Source organism: Palaemon carinicauda, chromosome 3, assembly GCF_036898095.1.
Source record: "Palaemon carinicauda isolate YSFRI2023 chromosome 3, ASM3689809v2, whole genome shotgun sequence".
NCBI lineage: Eukaryota > Metazoa > Arthropoda > Malacostraca > Decapoda > Palaemonidae > Palaemon > Palaemon carinicauda.
Genome location: NC_090727.1, coordinates 112,104,517 through 112,128,779, shown reverse-complemented (window position 1 = coordinate 112,128,779; position 24,263 = coordinate 112,104,517). Strand labels below are relative to the sequence as shown.

The following is a 24,263-nucleotide window of genomic DNA, read 5'->3' as shown; positions in this document are numbered from 1 at the left end:
GGCACCCTAAAATTGATTGAAGTCAAGCAGATCCATGAAACTACCCCCTTGGGCGCTCTCTCGTGAGAGGAAGTTTTATGTTGATTGTAGGGCCCATCCGAACCCTCTTCTGATTCATCCTGACGTTGCCAATCTGGTACCTAGCATACCAAGTGACAGATTGGCCAACTTTCCTTCCACTTTTTTCCTTCCACTTTTTCTGCAAAATGCAGAACAGGAAAATTGGTGCAATGTCCGCCATCCTGGCCCTCTTCTAGCTGGATCGCTGGTCAGGAGCGGTGTCCTGTTTTGCCATAACGGAAAACATGGCCTTCCACTGTCTTGGATTAGAGTTCTCTTGCTTGAGGATACACTTGGGCACGCTGTTCTATCTTTTTTCTCTTCCTCTTGTTTGTTTTGAAGTTTTTATAGTTCATATATAAAAGATCTATTTTAATGTAGTTATTGTTCTTAAGATATTTTATTTTGATTATTTATTACTTCTCTTGTAGCTTATCTATTTCCTTATTTCCTTTCCTCACTGGTGTATTTTTCCCTGTTGGAGCCCTTGCGCTTATAGCGTCTTGCTTTAAAACTAGAGTTGTAGCTTGGCTTTTAATAATGATAGAAATGATGATAATAATAATAATAATAATAATAGTAATAATAATAATAATAATAATAATAATAATGATAATAATAATAATAATGTGGGCATTGTCAAGCAGTTTAAAGATTTTTTTAGATTTGTAACCAAAGCTCTGGAGTTTCTACTCCACCAGACAGTTTCCCTGTGGAGCAATTGCATTCTTAAGAGTTGTGATGCTGTTTTGGTCAGGTGCAACAAACAGCTCTCCCCACAGAGATGCCCTGTACCTAAGGAACCTGAATATGGTGGATTTCCCCTCATCTTTCCCACCTATGTAAGTCGCTGTAGCAAATGAGTAGGCTAACCAGTCTTCCTTTATGAGGAAGCTGCAGCTCCAAGGAATTTTCCCTTCAAACAGTCAACCAAACAGGGATGTTTGTTGCCTGTTATAGACTCCCAGCACCCAGGAAGCAGGACCACCAGCCTAACTTTTGTTGAAGAGGTTGCCCATCCGGACGAAGGAGTCGCTGTTGTAGAGGTTCCCACTAGGTCGGGCAAGTCCCCCAGCTGACCACCAGTGAGGGGTTACCTAGAGAGCCATTAGGACAGGTGGCAGTTATTCAGGAACAATCCCTTGATAGTAGAGGTTCTCCGTTCTGGGTATTGAGTTCCGTTCATAGACTGTCCCCCGACAGGTCGGACTCTGAGTCAAACCATTTATTTGAAAGGCTCTGCAAGAGACCTCCTTCTACAAGAGGAAGTGTCCAAGATGTTGGCTAAAGGGGCCAGAGAAGGGGTCTTAGATGACCCTCCAGGCTTCTTCAGCAACCTCTTTTTGATAGAAAAGCTGACGTGGCTGAAGACCCGTCATAGACTCATAGACCTTTCCCACTTGAACCTGGTTTTTTTCTTTTTTAATACAAAGTTCAAGATGGAGACCCCAGCCACAGTTCTTCAGGCCATCAGGAAGAACGACTTCCTGCTGACCATAGACCTGAAAGACACTTACTTTCAGATCCCCATCCATCCCGGATCGAGAAAGTACGTGAGGTTCCTTTTCAGAGACAAGGTCTACCACTTCAAGGTGCTGTGCTTTGGTGTCTCCACAGCACCTCAGGTGTTCACCTGGATATTTACCTGTGTCTCAGCCTGGGCTCATGCCATGAACATCAGGCTCCTACAGTTTCTGGATGACTGGCTTTTTTTTAGCAGTCACGAGCCTTGCTCGTACATCACAGGTATCTTTTCCTCAACTTCTGCAGGGAATGGGGATCCAACTGAACTTAGAAAAGTCCAGCCTCATCCCTCAACAATTTATCAGATACTTAGGCATGGCATCGACTCTGCCCAAGCCAGAGCGTTTCCATCTGCCGACAGGGTGATAAGATTCAGGCAAGTGGGTGATTACTTTCTCTAAAGGCAGTCACTCCCATCAAGCAATTAGCAGAAGCTTCTGGGACACCTCGCCTCATTGGAGAAACTGGTCCCTTTGGAAGGATGCATCTTTGCTCGACACAGTGTGCTATGAAGACCCAGTGGTCACAAACATCTAACCCTCCTGCGGCCTTAGTGTCGGTGCCCCAGGAAGTGGTGACGGATCTGCAGTTGAGCTGAGACAGGAGAACCTGCTAGAACTAACACCCCTACTTGTTCCTCCTCCAGAGTTCCTTCTATTTTCCAAGCCTTTTGCCAAGGGTGAGGTGCTCGCCTTCGAAGGAAGCAGGTTTCAGACCTGTGGTTGCAGGAAGGTAAGGCATTTCACATCAATTATCGGGAAATTAAAGCAGTGTACCTAGCACTACTCCACTTCTCGGAGACCCTCAAAGGTCACTCTGTAGTGTTCATGAGTGACACTCCATGGTTGTGACGTACATTGCGGACCATTTGAGCCAACCAAGGATGACAGTTGGCTCAGCGTTAGCTTTCTTTCCTCTAGTGGTAAAGAGTATTGGGACTTTGTGGGGTTCCCTGACACTAGACTTGTTCACCACTCACTTGAATGCCAAACTCCCGGTGTATTGCTCCCCAGTTCCAGACCCAGCAGCAGTGATGGAAGACGCTTTCCAACACCCACAGGGTGAACTGAACTTTTACGCCTTTCCTCCGTTCTGTCTGATTTGTCAGGTTCTGAACAGAGTACGTCTGGCCAGAAAAGTCATAGTAACACTAGTCACTCCAAAGTGGCCGGAAGTGGAGTGGTATCCAGACTTACTGGATCTTTTCTTGGAAGCCCTAAGAGAACTTCCAAAATTAACAAACCTACTGCGTCAACCACATGTCTGAAAGTTCCACGAGGTGGTCCACTGCTTTTTGGAACCGACTCCTCAAGATCGCCCCTTAAGTGCCTTTAAATAAAGCTCTAGACAGAGATCTTACCGTAAAAACTGTCTTCCTTCATGCCCTAGCTTCAGCCAAGAGGGTCAGTGAATTACATGGCCCATCTTATCTTATTTCATATTCCAAGGGGTGGAAAGAATTATCCTTCTGTTTTGTTCCCAAGTTTGTGGCTAAAATCCAAAATCCGGGTATACTTGACACCAGACTTGACTCTCTCAAACAGGTAACTGATGACCCAGATAATCTGTTACTCTGTCCCATAAGAGCAATCAGGAAATACCGGAAGAGGACATACCCTTTCAGACCTATTGCAATATTGCTAATCTGTTCTTGAGTACTGGTTGCTCCAAAAAGAAAGATTAAAAAAAAAAACACAGTTTCCTTTTGATATCAGGAAACTATTATGAGAGCCTTTAGATCCTTGGGAATCGCCACCAAGGATCCCCTAGAGCACATGACATTCGTGGCCTTGCCGCAAACTTGGCGCTCTGGAAGAACCCCTCAGTGACTCAGGTCCTTTGTGCAGGGGTCTGGAAGAGCCAAACCACTATTTAAAAGACTGTACCCATAGGTCCCTGGATACCTTCTTCTTAGGGCTTATTGTTGCAGTACAGTAACTACAGCAATGTAATTTTTGCTCTTATAGGATCCAAACACTTTGTCACAATATCAGTTACTCTCTACATTGTAAGGGTATGAAAACTGAATTAGAGTCAGCTCATACCTACCTACCTTCAAGCAATCTACGTAGGAGTACTCTGTTGACCACACCCTAATGCAGGAATGAATAACTTTATTCATTATTTTCTCTTATGTTGACGTAATCCTTTGATGCCTGTCCTTGGCTGTGTTTTATCAGTATTTAGGTCATATCTTATAGGGATCTGACACTTCGGGCCTGCCTCTTCATGAGCTGGATTAACTGTCATAATTTGTTTATCATTTTTAAAGAATTTTTATCTGTTCTTTCATGACATAGAGCTTAAGGCGACCTCTTGATGCAGACTTTCTCCCATCTACTGTAAGCAAGACTTACCATATAAATTACTCGGAAGTTTGTATCCCCATAGGAATAAACTACAGTACAAATTTTTAATACAATTTGTATTTTTCTTACCTATACAAACCTGAGTCATTAATGCAAAAGGTCCCACCTCATCCACCCCACAAGTCTTGACCAGGATAAAATGAAACTTGCCTCACAGCAACACGTAATGACTGTCCACCAGTTTTGCCCTGTAACCTATTATATAGATACTAATTAGGCACCTTTTCTTTCTTTCTACTCAGAGTAAGTTGATATAGAAGTAAACGCCATATAAATGACTTGGGGGGGGGGGGTTGTTTGTATAGTTACAAAAAATACAAATTTTATTACAAATTTGCAGTATTTTTGAGTTGGGGCACATCTCTTGCATTGTTTATTTATTACTGTATTTATTGATTTTTTTTATTATAAATGCTTTATTTCTTTTAATTTTATTCTTTACTTCACTGTTCTTTTCTGTATTTGACTGCTTTGCATATTGTGGCTCTTGGGCTTGCAGTATATTGTTTATCCCGATAGAATTGCACATTGGTTAATAATTTATTATTAGAATTTTAAACATTGCTGAATTAGTTTTTGCTTTTCTCACAGGTTTTCAACTGTATTATTGTCTTTTCAGATACTTTTCAAAAGAATATTAACAGCTGTTGAAAATAATGGTCTATGCGATACTCCAGAACACATCAGAGAACTTGATGAGTTATATGAAGATTGCAGACATATCTCAAATACTGTGGATACACTAATTTTAGAATTATATCCACCGCTTAATGTTCCAAATATGGAAGAACAGGTAAGCTGACCCAGTATTGTACCTAGCAATTCAAAAGCCTTTAGGTGCTAAGGTTAATTTTGGCACAACTGGTATTATTTACAGTAATCATAGTCTCTAGTAATCTTTGTCATATGTAGTTTTGGATAGTGTTGTAAGGATAAATTATTAAATTGAATTCGTTATCCTAACAAACTGTAATGTCAAATCCATAGAATCATTTGAAAAATGTTAATACAGTCAAGCCTCCTTCTTCGCTTTAGTTAGATTACTGACACTGGCGAGGAAATGGAATTTTCGTGAATAAATGCTGCACTAGGGTGGGCTAACTCCTAACCTAAAAAGTCTTTGCCCCTTGCTAAGAGCGGGTGCCCGAGCTGATGATTAACACCATAAATACTGCCTAATATTGTTTTAATTTGGTTTCTACAACTGTTTATATTCATATGTACAGTTTACAGTACATTTGCACACGTGCAATGATGATTGTAGACGTGCTTATTTGGCGAAGTAGGAGACCTGTCATCTTTGGAAGGGTAACAGATCAGATTTGACCTGGAATAACTATACTCAGTTTAGAGAGAGATACTGCTCAGAGTTTATGCTTCAATTGAAAAGGAATACAATTTAACCATAAAAAAAACCCTTTTTGGTGCAACTCAGGAGCATAAGTGGTGGACTACCCTTAAATCTACACTCTGTGGTGTAGATGCAATAGTCCCTCCTTTACTTAAACCGGAATGCTCTGTCATTCACTGTTCAATGGAAAATGCAACCCTTTTGGTTGATGTGTTTGACAGTAAGCAGAGTAATGAGAAGCTTGAACTTCCTCATTCCTTTTTTTCCTGAGGCAAAACTAACTAGTTTAGCTTTTCGACCTCGTGAAATTAAAGCTCTGTTGATGGACCTTGATGCTTCTGGAGGTGTAGATCTAACTGGTATTTTTCCTTTTCTTTTTTCTTTTATTTATAAAAACTGCATATTTCTTAGTTCCAAAGTTATCTGTCATTTTGTGCAAGTTAGAAAGTAGAGGAGCTTTTAACACTTGGAGAATTGGTAATGTTTTACTCCACTACCTAACTCTCTCTCTCTCTCTCTCTCTCTCTCTCTCTCTCTCTCTCTCTCTCTCTCTCTCTCTCTCACTTACCTATCTATATCTTTTTGCACACCTATCTATCTACCTCTTTTTACCTGTCTTATCTCTCTTTTTACTTATCTATCTCTCTTTACCTATCTATCTCTCTCTCTCTCAACCTACCTATCATCTCTCTCGCTACCTACCTATCTCTCTCTTTGCCTACCTATCTATATCTCACTCTCTATTTACCTACCTATCTATCTCTTCATCTCTCTCGTTACCTACCTAACTATCTCGCTCCTCTCTCATTACCTACCTATCTATCTCTCTCTTTACCTACCTAGCTCTCTCTCTCTCTCTCTCTTTACCTACCTATCTCTCTCTCTCTTTACTTACCTATCTATCTATCTCTCTCTTCCTACCTATCTATCTCTCTCTTTTTACCTACATATCTATCTATCTCTTTCTTTACCTCCCCATCTATCACTCTCTCTTCACCTACCTATCTCTCTCTCTCTCTCTCTTTACCTACCTATCTATATCTCTCTTTACCTACCTACCTATCTCTCTCTCTTTACCTACCTATCTATCTCTCTTCACCTACCTATTTATCTCTCTTCACCATCCTCTCTCTCTCTCTCTCTCTCTCTCTCTCTCTCTCTCTCTCTCTCTTTACCCACCTATCTATCTATCTATCTCTACCTACCTATCTATCTGTCTATCTCTCCCAATCTCTCTCCTTACCTACCTATCTATCTCTTTATTTACCTATTTATCTTTATCTCTTTTCCTACCTATTTACCTCTATCTCTCTTTACCTACCTATCTATCTATCTCTCTTTACCTACCTATCTCCTCTCTCTCTTTACCTACCTATCTCCTCTCTCTCTTTACCTACCTACCTATCTCCTCTCTCTCTTTACCTACCTACCTATCTCATCTCTCTCTTTACCAAACTATCTATCTCTCTCCCTCTACCTACCCATCTATCTCTCTATCTACCTATCTATCTTTTTATCTACCTATCTATCTCTATTTAACTACCTATCTATCTCTTTACCTACATAATTCTCTCTCTCTCTCTCTCTCTCTCTCTCTCTCTCTCTCTCTCTCTCTCTCTACCTACCTATCTATCACTCTCTTTACCTACCTATCTCTCTTTTTACCCACCTATCTATCTCTCTCTCTAGTAGCTTATCTATCTCTCTCTTTACCTATCTCTCTCTCTTTACCTACCTATCTATCTCTCTTTCTTTCTTTACTACCTATCTAGCTCTTTCTTTCTTTACCCCTCTCTCTCTCTCTCTCTCTCTCTCTCTCTCTCTCTCTCTCTCTCTCTCTCTCTCTCTCTCTCTCTCTCTCTCTGTTTACCTACCTATCTCACTCTCTTTGCCTACCTATCTATCTCTCTCTCTTTACCTACCTATCTATCTCTTCCTCTTTACCTACCTATCCATCTCTTCCTCCCTCTTTACCTACCTACTGATTTCTCTCTCTCTCTCTCTCTCTCTCTCTCTCTCTCTCTCTCTCTCTCTCTCTTTACCTACCTATCTCTTTACCTACCTATATATCTCTCTCTCGTTACCTACCTATCTATCTCTCTCAACACCTATCTATCTATCTTTCTCTTTACCTACCTATCTATCTCTCTTCACCTGTCTATCTCTCTCTCTTTCTCTTTACCTACCTATCTATCTCTACCTACCTATCTATCTCTCTCTTTACCTACTACCTATTTATCTCTCTCTTTTTACCAACCAATCTCCTTTCTCTCTTTACCTACCTATCTATCTATCTCTCTACATATCTGTTTATCTATCTATCTCTGCCTTTACCTACCTATCTATCTATCTTCTTTCTTTACCCACCTATATATCTCTCTGTTTACCTACCTATCTATCTCTCTCTCTTTACCTGCTTATCTATCTCTCTCTTTACCTACCTATCTATCTCTCTTTACCTACTACCTATTTATCTCTCTCTTTCTCTTTACCTTCCTATCTCCTTTCTCTCTTTACCTACCTATCTCTTTTTATCTACCTTTCTATCTCTTTACCTGCCTATCTATATCTCTCTTTACCTACCTATCTATCTCTCTCTTTACCTACCTATCTATCTCTCTCTTTACCTACTTATCTATCTCTCTTTACCTACCTATCTATCTCTCTTTACCTACCTATCTCTCTCTTTACCTACCTGTCTATCTTTGTCTCTCCCTTTTTACCTACCTATCTATCTCTCTCTTCCTCTTTCCCTAGCTATCAATCTCTCTCCTTTTGTACCTACCTATCTATCTCTCTTTACTTACCTATCTATCTCTCTTTTTACCCACCTATATATCTCTTTACCTATTTATCTATCTCTCTACCTACCTATATCTCTCTCTTTACCTACCTATCTATCTCTTTTTTTTACCTACCTATCCATCTCTCTTGTACCAACCGTGTGTCACACGATTGTACATAAATTATTTTGTATATATTATGCTTGTATCTGCGCTCTTCCCTCGCACGAAAAAGAACCTGAATAATCATGTCTCCGGTTTTCCTCTGTAACATTGTCACTTTCTCAAACATGTATTTTCCTGTTGCCTTGAGGTTTTGTATATAAAGGAGAGTGTTCCTTAATAAAGTACTCAGTTGATTGGATCCAGCCTTTGAGTTCACAACCCTCTCTCGGCCCGTCACACTCTCTTTACCTACCTATTAATCTCTCTTTACCTAATTGTCTCATCTCACTCTTTACTTACCTATTTATTTCCCTCTTTACCTACTTATCTCTCGCTCTCTTTACCAACCTATCTCTCTCTTTACCTACCTATCTCTCTCTCTTTACCTTATATATATATATATATATATATATATATATATATATATATATACATATATATATATAATATATATATATATATATATATATATATATATATTTTACCTAACTATATATATCTCTCTCTCTTTACCTACCTATCTATCTATCTCTCTTTACCTACTTATCTCTCTCTCTCTTTACCTACTTATCTATCTCTCTCTTTACCTACCTATCTATCTAACCCTCTTTACCTATCTATCTCTCTTTACCTACCTATCTATCTATCTCTCTTTGCCTACTACCTATTCATCTCTTTTTACCTCCAATCTCCTCTCTCTCTTTACCTACCTATCTATCTATCTCTCTCTCTACCTATCTATCTCTGCCTTTACCTACCTACATATATCTCTCTCTTTACCTACCTATCTATCTCTCTCTTTACCTACATATCTATTCCTCTCTTTACCTACGTATCTATCAATATCTTTTTTACCTATTCAACTATCTCTCTCTCTCTTTTTACCTACCTATCTTCCTATCTATCTCTCTTTACCTACCTATCTATCTCTCTCCCTCTGTTTACCTACCTATCTCTCTCTCTTTACCTACTTATCTACCTATCTCTTCACCTATCAATCTCTCTCTCTTTACCTATCTATCTCTCTCTTTACCTACCTATTTATGTCTTTACCTACCTATCTCTCTCCATAGCTACCGATCTATCTATCTCTCTACTTTCCTATCTATCTCTCTCTTTACCTACCTATATCTGTGTGTCTCTCTTTACCTACGAATCTATCTCTCCCTCTTTACCTACCTTTTAATCTCTCTCTTTACCTACCTTTTAATCTCTCTCTCTCTCTCTCTCTCTCTCTCTCTCTCTCTCTCTCTCTCTCTCTCTCTCTCTCTCTCTCTCTCTTTACCTACTTATATCTGTCTCTCTCTCTTTACCTACGAATCTATCTCTCCCTCTTTACCTACCTTTTAATCTCTCTCTCTCTCTCTTTACCTACCTATTTATCTCTCTCTTTACCTACCTACCTATCTATCTCTCTCTACCATCTTATCTATCTATCACTCTCTCTTTACCTATGTATCTATCTCTCTCTCTTTACCTACCTTTTAATCTCTCTCTCTCTCTCTCTCTCTCTCTCTCTTTACCTACTTACTTATCTCTTTACCCATTTATCTCTCTCTTTAACTACCTATCTATGTCTCGTTACTACGTATCTATCTCTCTTTTTACCTACCTATCTATCTCTATACCTACCTATCTTCCTATCTATCTCTCTTTACCTACCTATCTATCTCTCTCTCCCTCTCTTAACCTACCTATCTATCTCACTTTACCTACCTATCGATCTCTCTCTCTTTACCTACCTTTTTATCTCTCCCTCTCTTTCTTTACTTACCTATCTCTCTCTCTTTACCTACCTATTTATCTCTCCCACTCTCTCTTTACCTATCTATCTATCTCTCTCCTTACCCACCTATCTCTCTCCTTACCCACCTATCTCTCTCTTTACCTACCTATTTATTTCTCTCTCTTTACGTACCTATATATCTATCTCTCTTTACCTACTACCTATTTATCTCTCTCTCCTTACCTACCTATCTATCTATCTCTCTCCACCTACCTATCTATCTTTATCTACCTACCTATCTATCCCTCTTTATCTACATCTCTCTCTCTCTCTCTCTCTCTCTCTCTCTCTCTCTCTTTACCTACCTATCTCTCTCTCTTTATCTACCTATCTATCTTTCTCTTCACCTACCTATCTCTCTTTTTCTATCTATCTATCTCTCTCTCATTTCCTATCTATCTCTTTCTATTTACCTGGTTATCTATCACACTTTACCTATCTATCTCTCTCTTTCTTTACCTACCTATCTCACTCTCTTTACCTACCTATCTCTCTCTCTTTACCTACGTAACTATCTCTCTTCTTACCTACCTATCTTCCTATCCATCTCTCTCTTTAACTACCTATCTATCTCTCTCTCCCTCTTTTTACCTACCTTTCTATATCTCTCTTTACCTACTTATCTATCTCTCTCTTCACCTACCTATCTATCTCTTTACCTACTACCCATTAATCTATCTCTCTCTTTACCTACCTATCTCCTTTCTCTCTTTACCTTCCTATCTCTCTTATCTACGTATCTATCACTTTCTTTACCTTCCTATCTATAGCTCTCTTTACCTACCTATCCATCTCTCTCTTTACCTACCTATCTTTCTCTTTACCTACTTAACAATTTCTTTGTCTCTCCCTTTTTACCTACTTATCTATCTCTCTCTTCCTCTTTACCTACCTATCAATCTCTATCTCTCTTTACCTATTTCTCTCTCTTTTTACCCACCTATCTATCTCTATTTACCTACTTATCTATCTTTACTTACTTATCTCCCTTTACCTACCCATCTATCTCTTTCTTTACCTACCTATCCATCTCTCTCTCTTTACTTACCTATTTTTCTCTCTCTTTACCTACCTATCTATCTCTCCCCCTCTCTCTACCTATCTCTCTCTTTACTGACCTATCTCTCTCTCTCTTTACCTACCTATTTCTCTGTTTACCTACCTATATCTCTCTCTCTTTACCTATATATCTATCTCTCTCTCTTCACCTACCTACCTATATATATATATATATATATATATATATATATATAAATATATATAGATATATATATATATATATATATATATATATTTATAGATAGATATAGATATAGATATATAGATATATATGTATATATGTATATGTATCTTTATCTATCTATCTCTCTCTCTTTACCTACCTATCTATATCTCTCTTTACCTACCTATCTATATATCTCTCTTTACCTACCTACCTATATATCTCTCTTTACCTACTTATCTATCAATCTCTTTTTACCTACCTATCTATGCATCTCTCTTTACCTACTTATCTATCTCTATCTTTACCTACCTATCTATCTCTTTCCTTCTATTTACCTACCTATCTATATCTCTCTTTACCTACTTATCTTTCTCTCTCTTTACCTACCTATCTATCTCTCTCTTTACCTACCTATCTATCTCTCTCTCTCTTTTCCTACTACCTATTTATCTATCTCTCTCTTTACCTACCTGTCTCCTTTCTCTCTTTACCTACCTATCTCCTTTCTCTTTTTACCTACCTATCTATCTCTTTCTTTACCTACCTATCTATCTCTCTCTTTACCTACCTATCTATCCTTTTCTTTACCTACCTATCTATCTCTTTCTTTACCTACCTATCTATATCTTTCTTTACCTTCCTATCCATACTTGTATCTATCTTTACATACCTATATATATCTCTCTTTACCTACTTAACAATTTCTTTGTTTCTCCCTTTTTACCTACCTATCTCGCTCTCTCTTCCTCTTTACCTACCTATCAATCTCTCCAGTTTTACCTACCTACCTATCTCTTTTTACCTACCTATCTATCTCTCTCTTTTTACCCACCTATCTATCTCTTTCCCTACTCATCTATCTCTTTACTTACCTATCTCTCTCTTTACCTACCTATCTATCTCTTTCTTTACCTACCTGTCTTATCTCTCTATTTACTTACCTATTTATCTCTCTCTTTACCTACCTATTTATCTCTCCCCCTCTCTCTTTACCTACTTATCTCTCTTTACCTACTTATCTCTCTTTACCTACCTATCTCTCTTTACCTACCTATCTCTCTTTACCTACCTATATCTCTCTCTCTTTACCTATCTATCTATCTAATTCTCTTTACCTACCTATATATATATATATATATATATATATACATATATATATATATATATATATATATATATATATATATATATATATATATATATATATATATAACTTTACCAACCTATCTATATACATATATATCTTTACCTACCTATCTATATATCTCTCTTTAGCTACCTATCTATATATCTCTCTTTACCTACCTATCTATCTATCCCTCTACCTACCTACCTATCTCTCTATCTCTCTCTCTCTCTCTCTTTACCTACCTATCACCTTTCTCTTTTTATCTACCTATCTATCCCTTTCTTTACCTTCCTATCTATATCTCTCTTTACCTACCTATATATCTCTCTTTACCTACCTATCTATCTCTTTACCTACCTTTCTATTGCTCTCTCTCTCTTTACCTACCTGTCTATTGCTCTCTCTTCACCTACCTATTTATCTCTCTCTTTACCGACTACCTATTTATCTCTCTTTACCTACCTATATCCTCTCTCTTTACCTACCTATCAATCTTTCTACCTACCTATCTCTCTCTACCTACCTATCTATCTATATTTTTATCTACCTTTCTATCTGTCTTTACCTGCCCATCTATCTCTATCTCTTTTTCTTTACCTACCTCTCTCTCTTAACCTACCTATCTATCTCTTTTACCTACCTATATCTCTCTCTCTTTTACCTACCTATACCTCTCACTTTTTACCTACCTATACCTCTCACTCTTTTTACCTACCTATACCTCTCTTTACCTGCTTATCTCTCTCTCTCTCTCTCTCTCTCTCTCTCTCTCTCTCTCTCTATATATATATATATATATATATAGATAGATATATATCTATATATATAGATATATATAGATATATATATATATATATATATATATCTTTACCTACGTATCTATCTCTTTTTTACCTGTCTATCTCTCTCTTTTTACCTACCTATCTATCTCTCCTTACCTACCTATCTATCTCTCTCTCTCTCTCTCCCTACCTACTATCTCTCTCCCTCTCTTTACCTACCTATCTCTCTCCCTCTCTTCACCTACCTATCTATCTTTCTCTTTTTACCTCCCTATCTCTCTTTCTCTTTACCTACCTATCTATCTATCTCTCTCTTTACCTACCTATCTATCTATCTCTCTCTTTACCTACCTATCTATCTCTCTCTCTTTACCTACCTATCTATCTCTCTCTCTTTACCTACCTATCTATCTCTCTCTCTTTACCTACCTATCTATCTCTCTCTCTTTACCTACCTATCTATCTCTCTCTCTTTACCTACCTATCTATCTCTCTCTCTTTACCTACTTATATACCTCTCTCTACATACCTATATACCCCTCTCTCTACCTACCTATCTATCTCCCTCTCTCTACCTACCTATCTATCTCCCTCTCTCTACCTACCTACCTATATATCTCCCTCTCTCTCTTTACCTACCTATCTCTCTCCACCTACCCATTTATATATCTCTCCACCTACCTATCTATCTCTCCTTTACCTACCTACCTACCTCTCTTTCTTTACCTGCCTAGCTATCTCCCTCTTTACCTACCTATCTTTCTCTCTCTCTTTACCTACCTATCACTCTCTCTTTACCTATTTATCTCTCCCTCTTCAGTTACCTTATCTATCCCCCTCTCTCTCTTTACCTACCTATCTCTCTCTCTCTTTACCTATCTCTCTATTTACCTACCTATTTATCTCGTTTTACCTACCTATCTATCTCGTTTTACCTACCCATCTATCCCTTTACCTACCCATCTATCCCTTTACCTACCTATCTATCCCTTTACCTACCTATCTATCTCCCGCTCTCTTTATCTACCTATCTATCTCTCCCTCGCTCTCTTTACCTACTTATATATCTCTCTCTTTACCTACCTACTTACCTTTCTCTTTACATACCTATTTATCTCTATCTCTCTCTTTACCTACATATCTATCTATCTCTCTCCCTTACCTACCCATCTCTCTCTCTCCCTTACCTACCTATCTCTCTCTCTCTCTCTCCCTTACCTACCTATCTCTCTCTCTCTCTCCCTTACCTACCTATCTCTCTCTCCCTCTTTACCTACCTATCTCTCTCTCTCTCTTTACTTACTTATCTATCTCTCTATTTTACCTACCTACTTATCTATCTCTCTTTTTACCTACTTATCTCTTCTCTTTTAACCTACGTAATTATCTCTCTTTACCTACCTTTCTATCTCTCCCTCTCTCTCTTTACCTACCATTCTATCTCTCCCTCTCTTTACCTACCATTCTATGTATCTCTATCTAACTACCTATCTTTCTCTCTCATTACTTACCTATCTATCTCTCTTTACCTACCTATCTCTCTTTACCTACCTATCTCTCTCGCTTTACCTACGTATCTATCTCTCTGTGTCTTTAATTACCTATCTCTCTCTTTTTACCTACCCATCTATCTCTCTCTCTTTACCTACGTAAATATCTATCTCTTTACCTACCTATCTATCTCTCTACCCACCTATCTTTCTCTTTTATTGCAGTGTCTTACCAAACAATCATATAGCCGTAGGTTCCCTACGACGGCAGACAATAGACTCAAAACTACCGCGGTGGCGCCGCCATCACTGATGTAGGTGACGTCATCTCCCTCCACTCGAGGGAGCTACAGGTACAACTGTCCAGGTGACATCAATTCATTCTCTGCCAGCTTCTGGTGAATATCGGTGCAGACTTTTTCCTTCATTTGTTTGGAAGTATTATCTCCAATATCGGTGAATTATTCAAAATCCGTGTTGTAGGATTGAAGCTGAATTTTCTTTTCTACAATTTTGTGGTCATACCATCATGTCGGACTCTAGTCCTTCAGTAGTTAGGTTTTGCGCCGGTACAGAGTTGTCAGGTTTTCTAAAGGAAAGGCCAACTTCTAATCAACAGAAGCTTTAAAAGGCCAACCCATTAGTAGAAAAAAGCCAAATATACAGTATTATTTGATTCGCCTTTTTTCATATTGCTAACGGCCAACCAATTTAAAAAAAAAAAAGGCCAAATTGAGGTCTTTTGGTCTCGAAAAAGACCAAACTGGCAACCCTGCGCTGGTAGGTGCAAAACTAGGTTGGTTAAAATTAATTTATGATTCGCACACTAAGTGAATTAAGGTAGGGGTTGTGAGTGCTCTAGAGAATCTACTTGTGATGAATGCAAGGATCGGAGTGAACAACAGTGGAAAGTTTTTGTTTCTCACTCGGGGAAGATAATTAAGGATAGGAAGAGGAAGGCGGCTCTCAGAGCTGAAAGTAAGACAAGTTTAGCTTCTTCGGCTTCTTCTATCGAAGCTCCTGCTCCTATTCCTTCTCTTATTATATCTTCGACCTTGAGTCCTCCTACTCCTGCTCCTGATTGCCAACTTCCCGTAGAGTTTCTCCTGACACCATTGCCAGCCTCGAGTCTAAATTTGAAAAGAAATTTGATGTATTAGCTAATACATCAAAGTCTTTCATAGGAAAGACTTCTAGTAAAGTGAAAAGTGTCAGTGCAGTGCTATCTGACGGGGTGGCTGTTTGTCCCGATAGTTCTCCTAGACAAAGGTCACTGTCCCGCTCCCCCGCCTCAGGGAGAAGACATACCGGAAGTCCAAGGTAGACTATCGGGGTTTGCCCACAGACAGTCGCTTCCTCCGTCGATCCTGTGGTGCGACAGCAGGATTCGACTAAACACCATTGGAAAGGTGTGTAGTTAGGTAATCAGTTATCGACAGAGTCGAGTGATTCGTCGGCGGTTAAACGTCGTAAGTGGTGGGATTCTTCAGTCTCACGTCCGTTGTAGAGACGTTCGACTGAAGAGGTGCTACTCTGCCCCCTGTGAAAGGGGTACAGAGAAGTAGATATCTCTCGCCCGTCGTGTAGCGTAGCTACATGGACTTCGCTTCGTATTCTTACGACAGCGACAGCTGCCTTCGACTCGGTTGTGAAGCGACCGATTCTGAGTTCATCGAGATCTTCGACTCATCAAGCTGTCGAAACTTTTCCTTTGACTTCACATGCGACAGATAATTCGACTGACGCGAGACCTCCGGTGGCGATCGTGTCGAAATCCATGACCCCAGTTACGTCGACTTCAACTCAAGAAGACGAGAATTTAATTCCGTTACGTCGACAGTTGCAAGAGCTGATGAGCTGGATGAAAGAAAACAAACAATGTACGAAGAATAATGAGTCGAATCAAGAACGGTCTCTGTCGTCTATCTCTTCGGATGACGAAGAGGACTTAGAAGCGGACTCTATCTCTCTCTCGTGTTATTCGAAACTTTTACGCTACCTTCTCGACATGTACCCGGATTACTTCGTAGCAGCCGCTCCCAGCTGCTTCCATTTTCCTGATGAGAAGGAAGAATTTCGATCCTCTTCTCCTGAAGCTCGTTCTTTCCAAGGATGCTAAACATAAGCTTCGTGATATAGAAGATTGGTTTAAGGTCAAGAGAGAACTCGGGAAAGCAACTTTCGCCTATCCTCTGTCAAAGCTTATTAAGAAGAGGTATAGGTTGTATGGTAATCTAAACTTAATAACAATAATAAGAATAAGCTTAGAAGTTTTGCACCTATCTATGAAGTGATAGAGTGTCCGCAAACTTATTTTGCAGAGTGAGGTAAAATATTCTTTACATCGCCAGAGTTAGACTATTTGGTAAAGAATATTTTCAATATTTTAAAAATTGAGTTTCTTGGACTGGACGATCGAAGTCCTCACTACTAAAATAGAGGATTGCCCTACTCTTCAGGAAGATCTGGCATCGGACTGGCTTGGGGTTTTGTCATGTGCCGACAAATCAGTTCGGGATGGTTGCGATGAGCTGGCCTCTCTCTTTGCATTCGGGACTCTCAAGAAAAGACACTCTGGTGTTCTTTTGTTTCGAAAGGAGTCGCTTTGCCTCAGAAGTCCGCACTTATGTTTTCTCCTCTCGACAAGGATCATCTGTTTCCTGAAGAAATAGTGGCCAAGATTCTGTCTGCACTGGAAAAGAAGTCTACTAATGACTTGCTTACCCAGTCTTCTAAGCGGGTTAAACCCTCGACTGTGACGACTACCGCCTCGGAATCACCCTTGCAGAAGAAACCCTTTCGAGGGGGTAGGTCTAGACTGTGCGTCAGGCCTCGATCGAATTTACGACACCCAACCAAGTTCTCGACGAAACCCGACATGAAATCATCCAAGTGATTTTTCAATCCTTCATGCTCCGATAGGGGGCAGATCGAGCCTTTTTTGGGAGGAATGGACTCGCAGAGGGGCAGAGCCCTGGAGACCAAATTCAATATGGAAACGACCTGTTCAGTGTTGGAATCCCTTTGTCAAGGGGACTGGATGGTATTCCTGGATATGCAGGACTCATACTTCTACATTCTTATTCACCAGGACTCCAGGAAATACCTTCGGTTTGTGTTCATGAGCAAGACCTACCAGTTTCGAGCTCTTTGCTTTGGCCTCTCGACAGCTCCGCAAGTATTTACGCGAGCATTAACTGGGAAAGTGGTTACACCTGGTCAGGTTACGCTGATCTCTCGATTTCTTCAAGGGAAAATGAATGTGTTGGCGAACGGACTAAGTCGCCTTCTTCAAGTACTGCCGTTAGAATGGATATGTGGCGCGCAGGACCATATTGGCTCGCACAAACAACTAGGCGCACGCAATCAGTTGAAGTGCGCAAACAACTCTTATGACAGGGTTGCTCGAACTCTCGTTGCGTGAAGTGTTCATGAGTGCACAAGAGTTTTACTCTTATGACAGAGTTTTCGAATTCTCATTCCGTGAATTGTTCACGCGCGCCCATCTTCATCAAGAGTTTTACTCTTTTACGGATCTCTACGGGTAACTATGACACAGTTCCTTTGGGTCCTGATCACATAACACGATTCCTGAAAATTCCGTCAGGAATTAGCGACAGAGTTCCTGTGGGTTCTCGGCAAAACATTCCTTAAGGTCGTGAGAAAGGTATTCAACAATAGATTCTGAACCCCTAGGTTTTCGTCCGAATCTCTCGGTTTCCGCTATCCAGAGGTTTCTGAAAACTCTATGGTCGACCTCCCCTCTCTACGGGATGGGCCTTCCAAAGGTGTGACTTGTTACGTCACTCTACGCTCCCAGCTGATTACTATATCAGCTAGTCTAGTTTCGCCAGCACCGATCCTTTCGTTTTCGAACGAACCACCGTCATTTTTTCCCTCCACCTTCCCACTTCGAGTGGTTTGGTTAACAGACGGAAATAAAGAATTCTTTACATTCCAGTTCATTTCCCTGGCAGGCTTTGCCTGATTTAGACGGTAGCAACTTTCAAGAAAAAACTGAAGACTTATCTCTTTGGAAAGTGTTATAATAGTGATCTGAAAACTATTAAGCCTGAATACAAATGCTAGCGAATAACTGAAAAGATACAGAGTGAAATATAAACTGGAAAGAAATTATTTTCACACATCAAGGCCCATCTGAACAGACTCTTAGTGTATGATGGAGGGCGAGAAATAAACCCCTAAAAATAGAAGTAAAATTAAGTAGTTTTTCTCACTAGCGAGAAAGCTTTCGATGGCAACCCCTTTGGGTAAGCGGTCGATGGCAATTATGTCTGGCATTCTTGAAGCAAACTCCCACATACGAAACTTCACCCTTTTCGGGAGACTTGTTCCTGAGAAGTGTTTACAGAACTTCAATGGGTGTTAGTTTAAAATTCATGAAAGCAGTAGGCCGTCCTGGAGCATGCTCTCTAGCCAAGACAAAACTGCGAGGTTACTGTCTTAAACTCAGTTCTACCGTTTGATGGAGGTAGCCTCCCCCGTCATTGTACCCTGTGTATAACGACTTGCTTTTTACACGATAGGCTTCCGAGACCTTTTATTCTATCCTTACATGGTTATTGTTTCGAACAATTAGTCCCGAAGGAACGTTGTTAGCTGACGTTTACAGAATGATAGCAACAGCGTGGGCAACTTTTCATTACGTTTACGAAGGTTTCAAACTCCACCCACAGGTAACCAGACATCCGTTTTCTGTGTAATGAACACTGGCTAGCCCCTCACATGCAGAGGAGGGGTAAACCAAAGGTGAAATGATCGTCTCTTTAACTGTATATTTTGTTTGAAAACATGTTCACTTTCTTTCAAGAAAATATTACAGTTGATCAATGATCAAAGTTCTTTCGGTAATAATGTTGCGATTCGTCGCACATACATTATTCGCGCAACTTTTCTAATCCGTAGCCACGAAAATTTGTTCTCAAAAACCTGAAAGACTTGATAACCCAGGAAGAAGAAGAACGATCCTTATGTCCCGTGCGAGCATTAAGATATTATCTGCGCAGAACAGAGTGTTCTGAGAGAGTTGATTGTAGAAACACATTCTCTAGCTAATGACGCAGTGTTTCCTTTATTGAGAGTGAAAGCGCACGAAGTTCGAGCGGTTGCGACTTCTCTCGCTTTTCGACACAACTAGTCGCTATCTGCTATCCTTCAAAGTACCCTTTGGGAGATCTGAATATGTGTTTGCTACGTATTATTTGAAAGAAATCGAAACAGTGTTTGAAAATTGTAAGTTTCTCGGTCCGCGTTCGGTAGCTGGCATGGTGTTGGGAGGAACGACATGGGGGTTGCTCCCTCTTAGCCTATATTTCGCCTTGTACCAAGGTTGGCGAGTTAAAGGGAAGTCTGGGGGTACAATGTATCTGGAGTACTCGCCAATCATTTTAGTGTTAGTTTTGGTGGGTAAAGGTTTTTTATTTCGGTGTAAGTGACAGTTTTTTCATGTTGGTTATTTCTGGTCTTAGCCCAGGCCAAGGGCGATATTTTCTTGTATCTTTGTTCAGTCAGCGGTGAACACCATGACTACGAGGATCTTCCACTCCATGTTGAGGCCTTCTACTATGTAAGATGAGCACCGACCAGAGGCAGTATTCTCCTGCAGTAGCTCTCTTACAAGATAAGGTACAACAGGCACTAACAGTGTGTTTGGGTATACTTTATTTTCAAGAATCGTATACGATTGTTGAAGTAAAACTTACATCCACAGCCCCCCATCCTTGCAATGGGTAATCAGCTTTATAATTGTTCGGTAAGACACTGCAATAAAAATGGATTTACATTATAAAATGAAATTTTATTGCATACTTACCGAACAATTATTAATTAAAGCCCTCCCTCCTCCCCACTAGTGGATGGCTGGGCAGAACGAATTGATGTTACCTGGACAGTTGTACCTGTAGCTCCCTCGAGTGGAGGGAGATGACGTCACCTACATCAGCGATGGCGGCGCCACCGCGGTAGTTTTGAATCTATTGTCTGCCGTCGTAGGGAACCTACAGCTATATAATTCTTCGGTAAGTATGCAATAAAATTTCATTTTATAATGAAAATCCATTTTCTTTACCTACCTATCTCTCGCTCTCTCTCTTTACCTACCTATCTCTCTCTCCCTCTCTCTTTACGTACCTATCTCTCCCTCTCTACCTATCTATCTATCTCTCTCTTTACCTACCCATCTATCTCTCCCTCTCTTTACCTACCTATCTCTCTCTTCACCTACCTATCTCTCTCTCTCTCTCTTTACCTACCCATCTATGTCTCTCTCTTTCTCATTACCTACCTATCTATATTTCTCTCTCTTTTTACCTACCTATCTATCTATCTCTCTCTTTTTACCTACCTATTTATCTCTCTCTTTTTACCTACCTATATATCTATCCCTCTCTCTTTACCTAGCTATCTAACTTTGTCTGTCTTTACCTACCTATCTATCTCTATCTGTCTCTACATACCTATCTGTCTCTCTCTCTCTCTTTACCTACCTATCTGTCTCTCTCTCTCTCTCTTTACCTACCTATCTTTCCCTCTCTCTTTACCTACCTAGCTATCTCTCTCTTTACCTCTTACCTATCTCTCTCTTTACCTTCCTATCTATCTCTTTACCTACCTATCCATCTCTTTACCTATCCATCTATATGTTTACCTATCTATTTATCTGTTTACTTAGATATATATCTCTAGCTTTACCTATCTACATCTCTTTACCTATTCATCTATCTTTCTCTATCTTTACCTATCTATCTCTTTCCCTAGCTATATATTTATCTATATATATATATATATATATATATATATATATATATATATATGTATATATATATATGTTTACCTGTCTTTCTATCTATATCTATACATATCTCTCCATATCTATCTATCTCTCCTTATCTAACCTATCTATCTCTTTCCCTAGCTATATCTTTACCTGTCTTTCTATCTATCTATACCTATCTCTCCATATCTATACCTATCTATCTATCTCTCCATATCTATACCTATCTATCTATCTCCATATCTATACCTATACCTGTCTATCTATTTATCCCTCTACACCTATTTATCTATCTCTCTACACTTATTTATCTATCCCTCTATACCTATCTATATTATATATATATATATATATATATATATATATATATATATATATATATATATATATATATGTATATATATATATATATATATATATATATATATGTTATATATATATATATATATATATATATATATATAATCTAATTTGGTTTTGGTAAATTTAGGCAAAAATTAACCTTTTATATTATATTATTTGTAATGTATACTTTCTCTATTTCCAGACAAATCATCTTGCAAACATTCTGCGCACAGCATTGAAGACTGCAACACAGTGCCACATCATCACCGAAGCTGAACAGCCTCAGATTGAATTTATACATAAAGCAATTGAACACAACCTTGATCGCATGAAGGAAAAATTAAGTAATCTATGATATCAGTTTTTGATCATGTTATTTAGACACAGTTAATAAAGTTTAAAAATTCTATCGCATTTCTTTTGAGTATAAAAAAAGCAAGTTGTAACTAATGTCATGCTACAAATTAAAGGAAATCTTACAAAACTAACTGTGTTGTGAATGTCGAATTATATATTAATAGTTAACACAATATCGAAGATAAAAAAAAATCTTGCATAAAAATTTGTTAACAATAGACTACTTCACTCAATACTGGCTATTTGACTATCTTAATTGATTGATTGATTTAAAATTCTCTGGCATCCTGACATGAGAAGTCTTTGACACAGATATTATTTGTTATAAATTAAGAATAAAGAGTATTCAATTTAAAGCAATAAAAGCAATGTCCTTTAAAATTTAAATAGATTTCGGAAGTAAATCTAAAAATACCGCTGGCATAGTACAACACATCCTGTCCAAGAATCTTGGTAAGGATGAACCTGCCATCCTCACTTCGAGCCTTAAACAGATATTTCTTAAAGTGCTATAAGTGGGGCATTTGGTCAACAAATGCCTCAATCTCAAGTGTACCAAACATTTGTCCCAATATAGCTGGTGTTGGCTAGTTAGCAGAAACTTGTGATGAGTAACATTAAAATAAATATTTCCTATATAAACTATAAAAAACTAACAAAACAAGGGGAAGAGAAACAAGACAGAACAGCGCTTCCGAGTCTACCCTCAAGCAAGAGAACTCTAACCCAAGACAGAAGAAGACCATGGTACAGTGGCTATGGCACTACCCAAGACTAGAGAACAATGGTTTGATTTTGGAGTGTCCTTCTAGAAGAGCTGCTGACCATAGCTGAAGTCTCTCTTCTACCCTTAAAAATGGAATAAAATAGAGTTTTGTATCTAAGAAAGCTTAGTGGATTGTATTTTATGAAACATACTGTCATTTTTTTGTTATATATATCCCTCTGTGCCCCCATAAAATATTGCTTTGATCTGTTATTATCTTATTTACAGATATTGACAGCAGCCCCCTACACTCAGTAGGGGAGAGAGGATTAGGGTATTCTCTAGAGAATTTAGAATAAGCACTGAACCTGTATATAGGAAAGAAGCTGAGACCATTCTGCTGAATACATAGAACAATGAAGGTTGATCATTGCCTGTTACCAGTGTGTAGTGGTCTGTGATGCTGCTCTGTATTCATATTATCTTGCCTTTTAACTAGAAGTAAGCTACTGTGTTGTTATATGAGTGTGAAGATGATAGGGTGGACAGATCAATGTCATCTACGCTACTGTAATAACTGAAGGTCTGCAATGACTCATGAATGCCTTCATTGTCAGACTAATAGGGGTCAACTTGGAAAAAAGATTGGGATGACTGGGAATCCTGCCGATTGGAGATCTGAAACTCCTGTTGATTGGAGATCTGAGACTCCTGCTGAAAGAAAAGGTTTATGGTGACGGAGTTTTCCATATTCATATGAGTGACATGAAGGAAAAGAATTAGCTTTTGGTATGTTAGTGCCCTGCAATCAAGGAAAAAACTGTAATGAGGTGTTGTATTAAGTAAAGTGCAATACTTTTCATGCCGTCCCTTCAATGTGATGTCAACACTTCTGAAAGCTTACAGAAACTTCGGTGTAAGAATGAATTGTGTGATGTAATTGTAAGTAATGATGTAAGACAAACACTGGCCCACATCTGTATTTTGGCATGCCATTCTTCAGTTTTAGCTGCCGTACTTCAAAGCAGATTGACGGCAGAGCATGACTGGTCAATATGAAGGCCATTGATTATTAACATTGGGGAAGTTTCGGTAAAGAATTTGGGCATTGAGGGTTCTGCAGTCATGGTCGTTAAGATTTTAAAGTTCCGTTTTGTAACTGTGTAGTGGTATATCTTGCATGTAGCTTAGTTTTTCTCTTGCTTGTACAATATGCAAAAGGGATGCTAATTTTGCCTTTAATTCTTTATTTTAATTGACATAACAATGTTGAGGTATTCCTAACAGTTTTTTGTTTCTTTTTCAAATAAATATTTTTCTAGTTTTTGTAAAGTCTGAATTTAATTACAGAACCTTTCCTCATGGTGTCCTTTCCTCAGCCACTGTTTTTTTAATCTT

The 24,263-nt window shown here is 38.9% G+C and overlaps 1 protein-coding gene across 1 annotated transcript in view; it reads left to right on the top strand.

The window, feature by feature from the left end:
- Window positions 1-22,209, top strand: part of LOC137638407 (cyclin-D1-binding protein 1 homolog) — a 263,747-nt gene extending 241,538 nt beyond the window's left edge. The window contains exons 7-8 of the mRNA XM_068370457.1: window positions 4,573-4,746; window positions 22,005-22,209. Coding sequence (XP_068226558.1) covers window positions 4,573-4,746; window positions 22,005-22,157 — 327 coding nt within the window. The 3' untranslated portion in view covers window positions 22,158-22,209. The remainder of the gene's footprint in view (window positions 1-4,572; window positions 4,747-22,004) is intronic.
- Window positions 22,210-24,263: the final 2,054 nt, after the last annotated feature.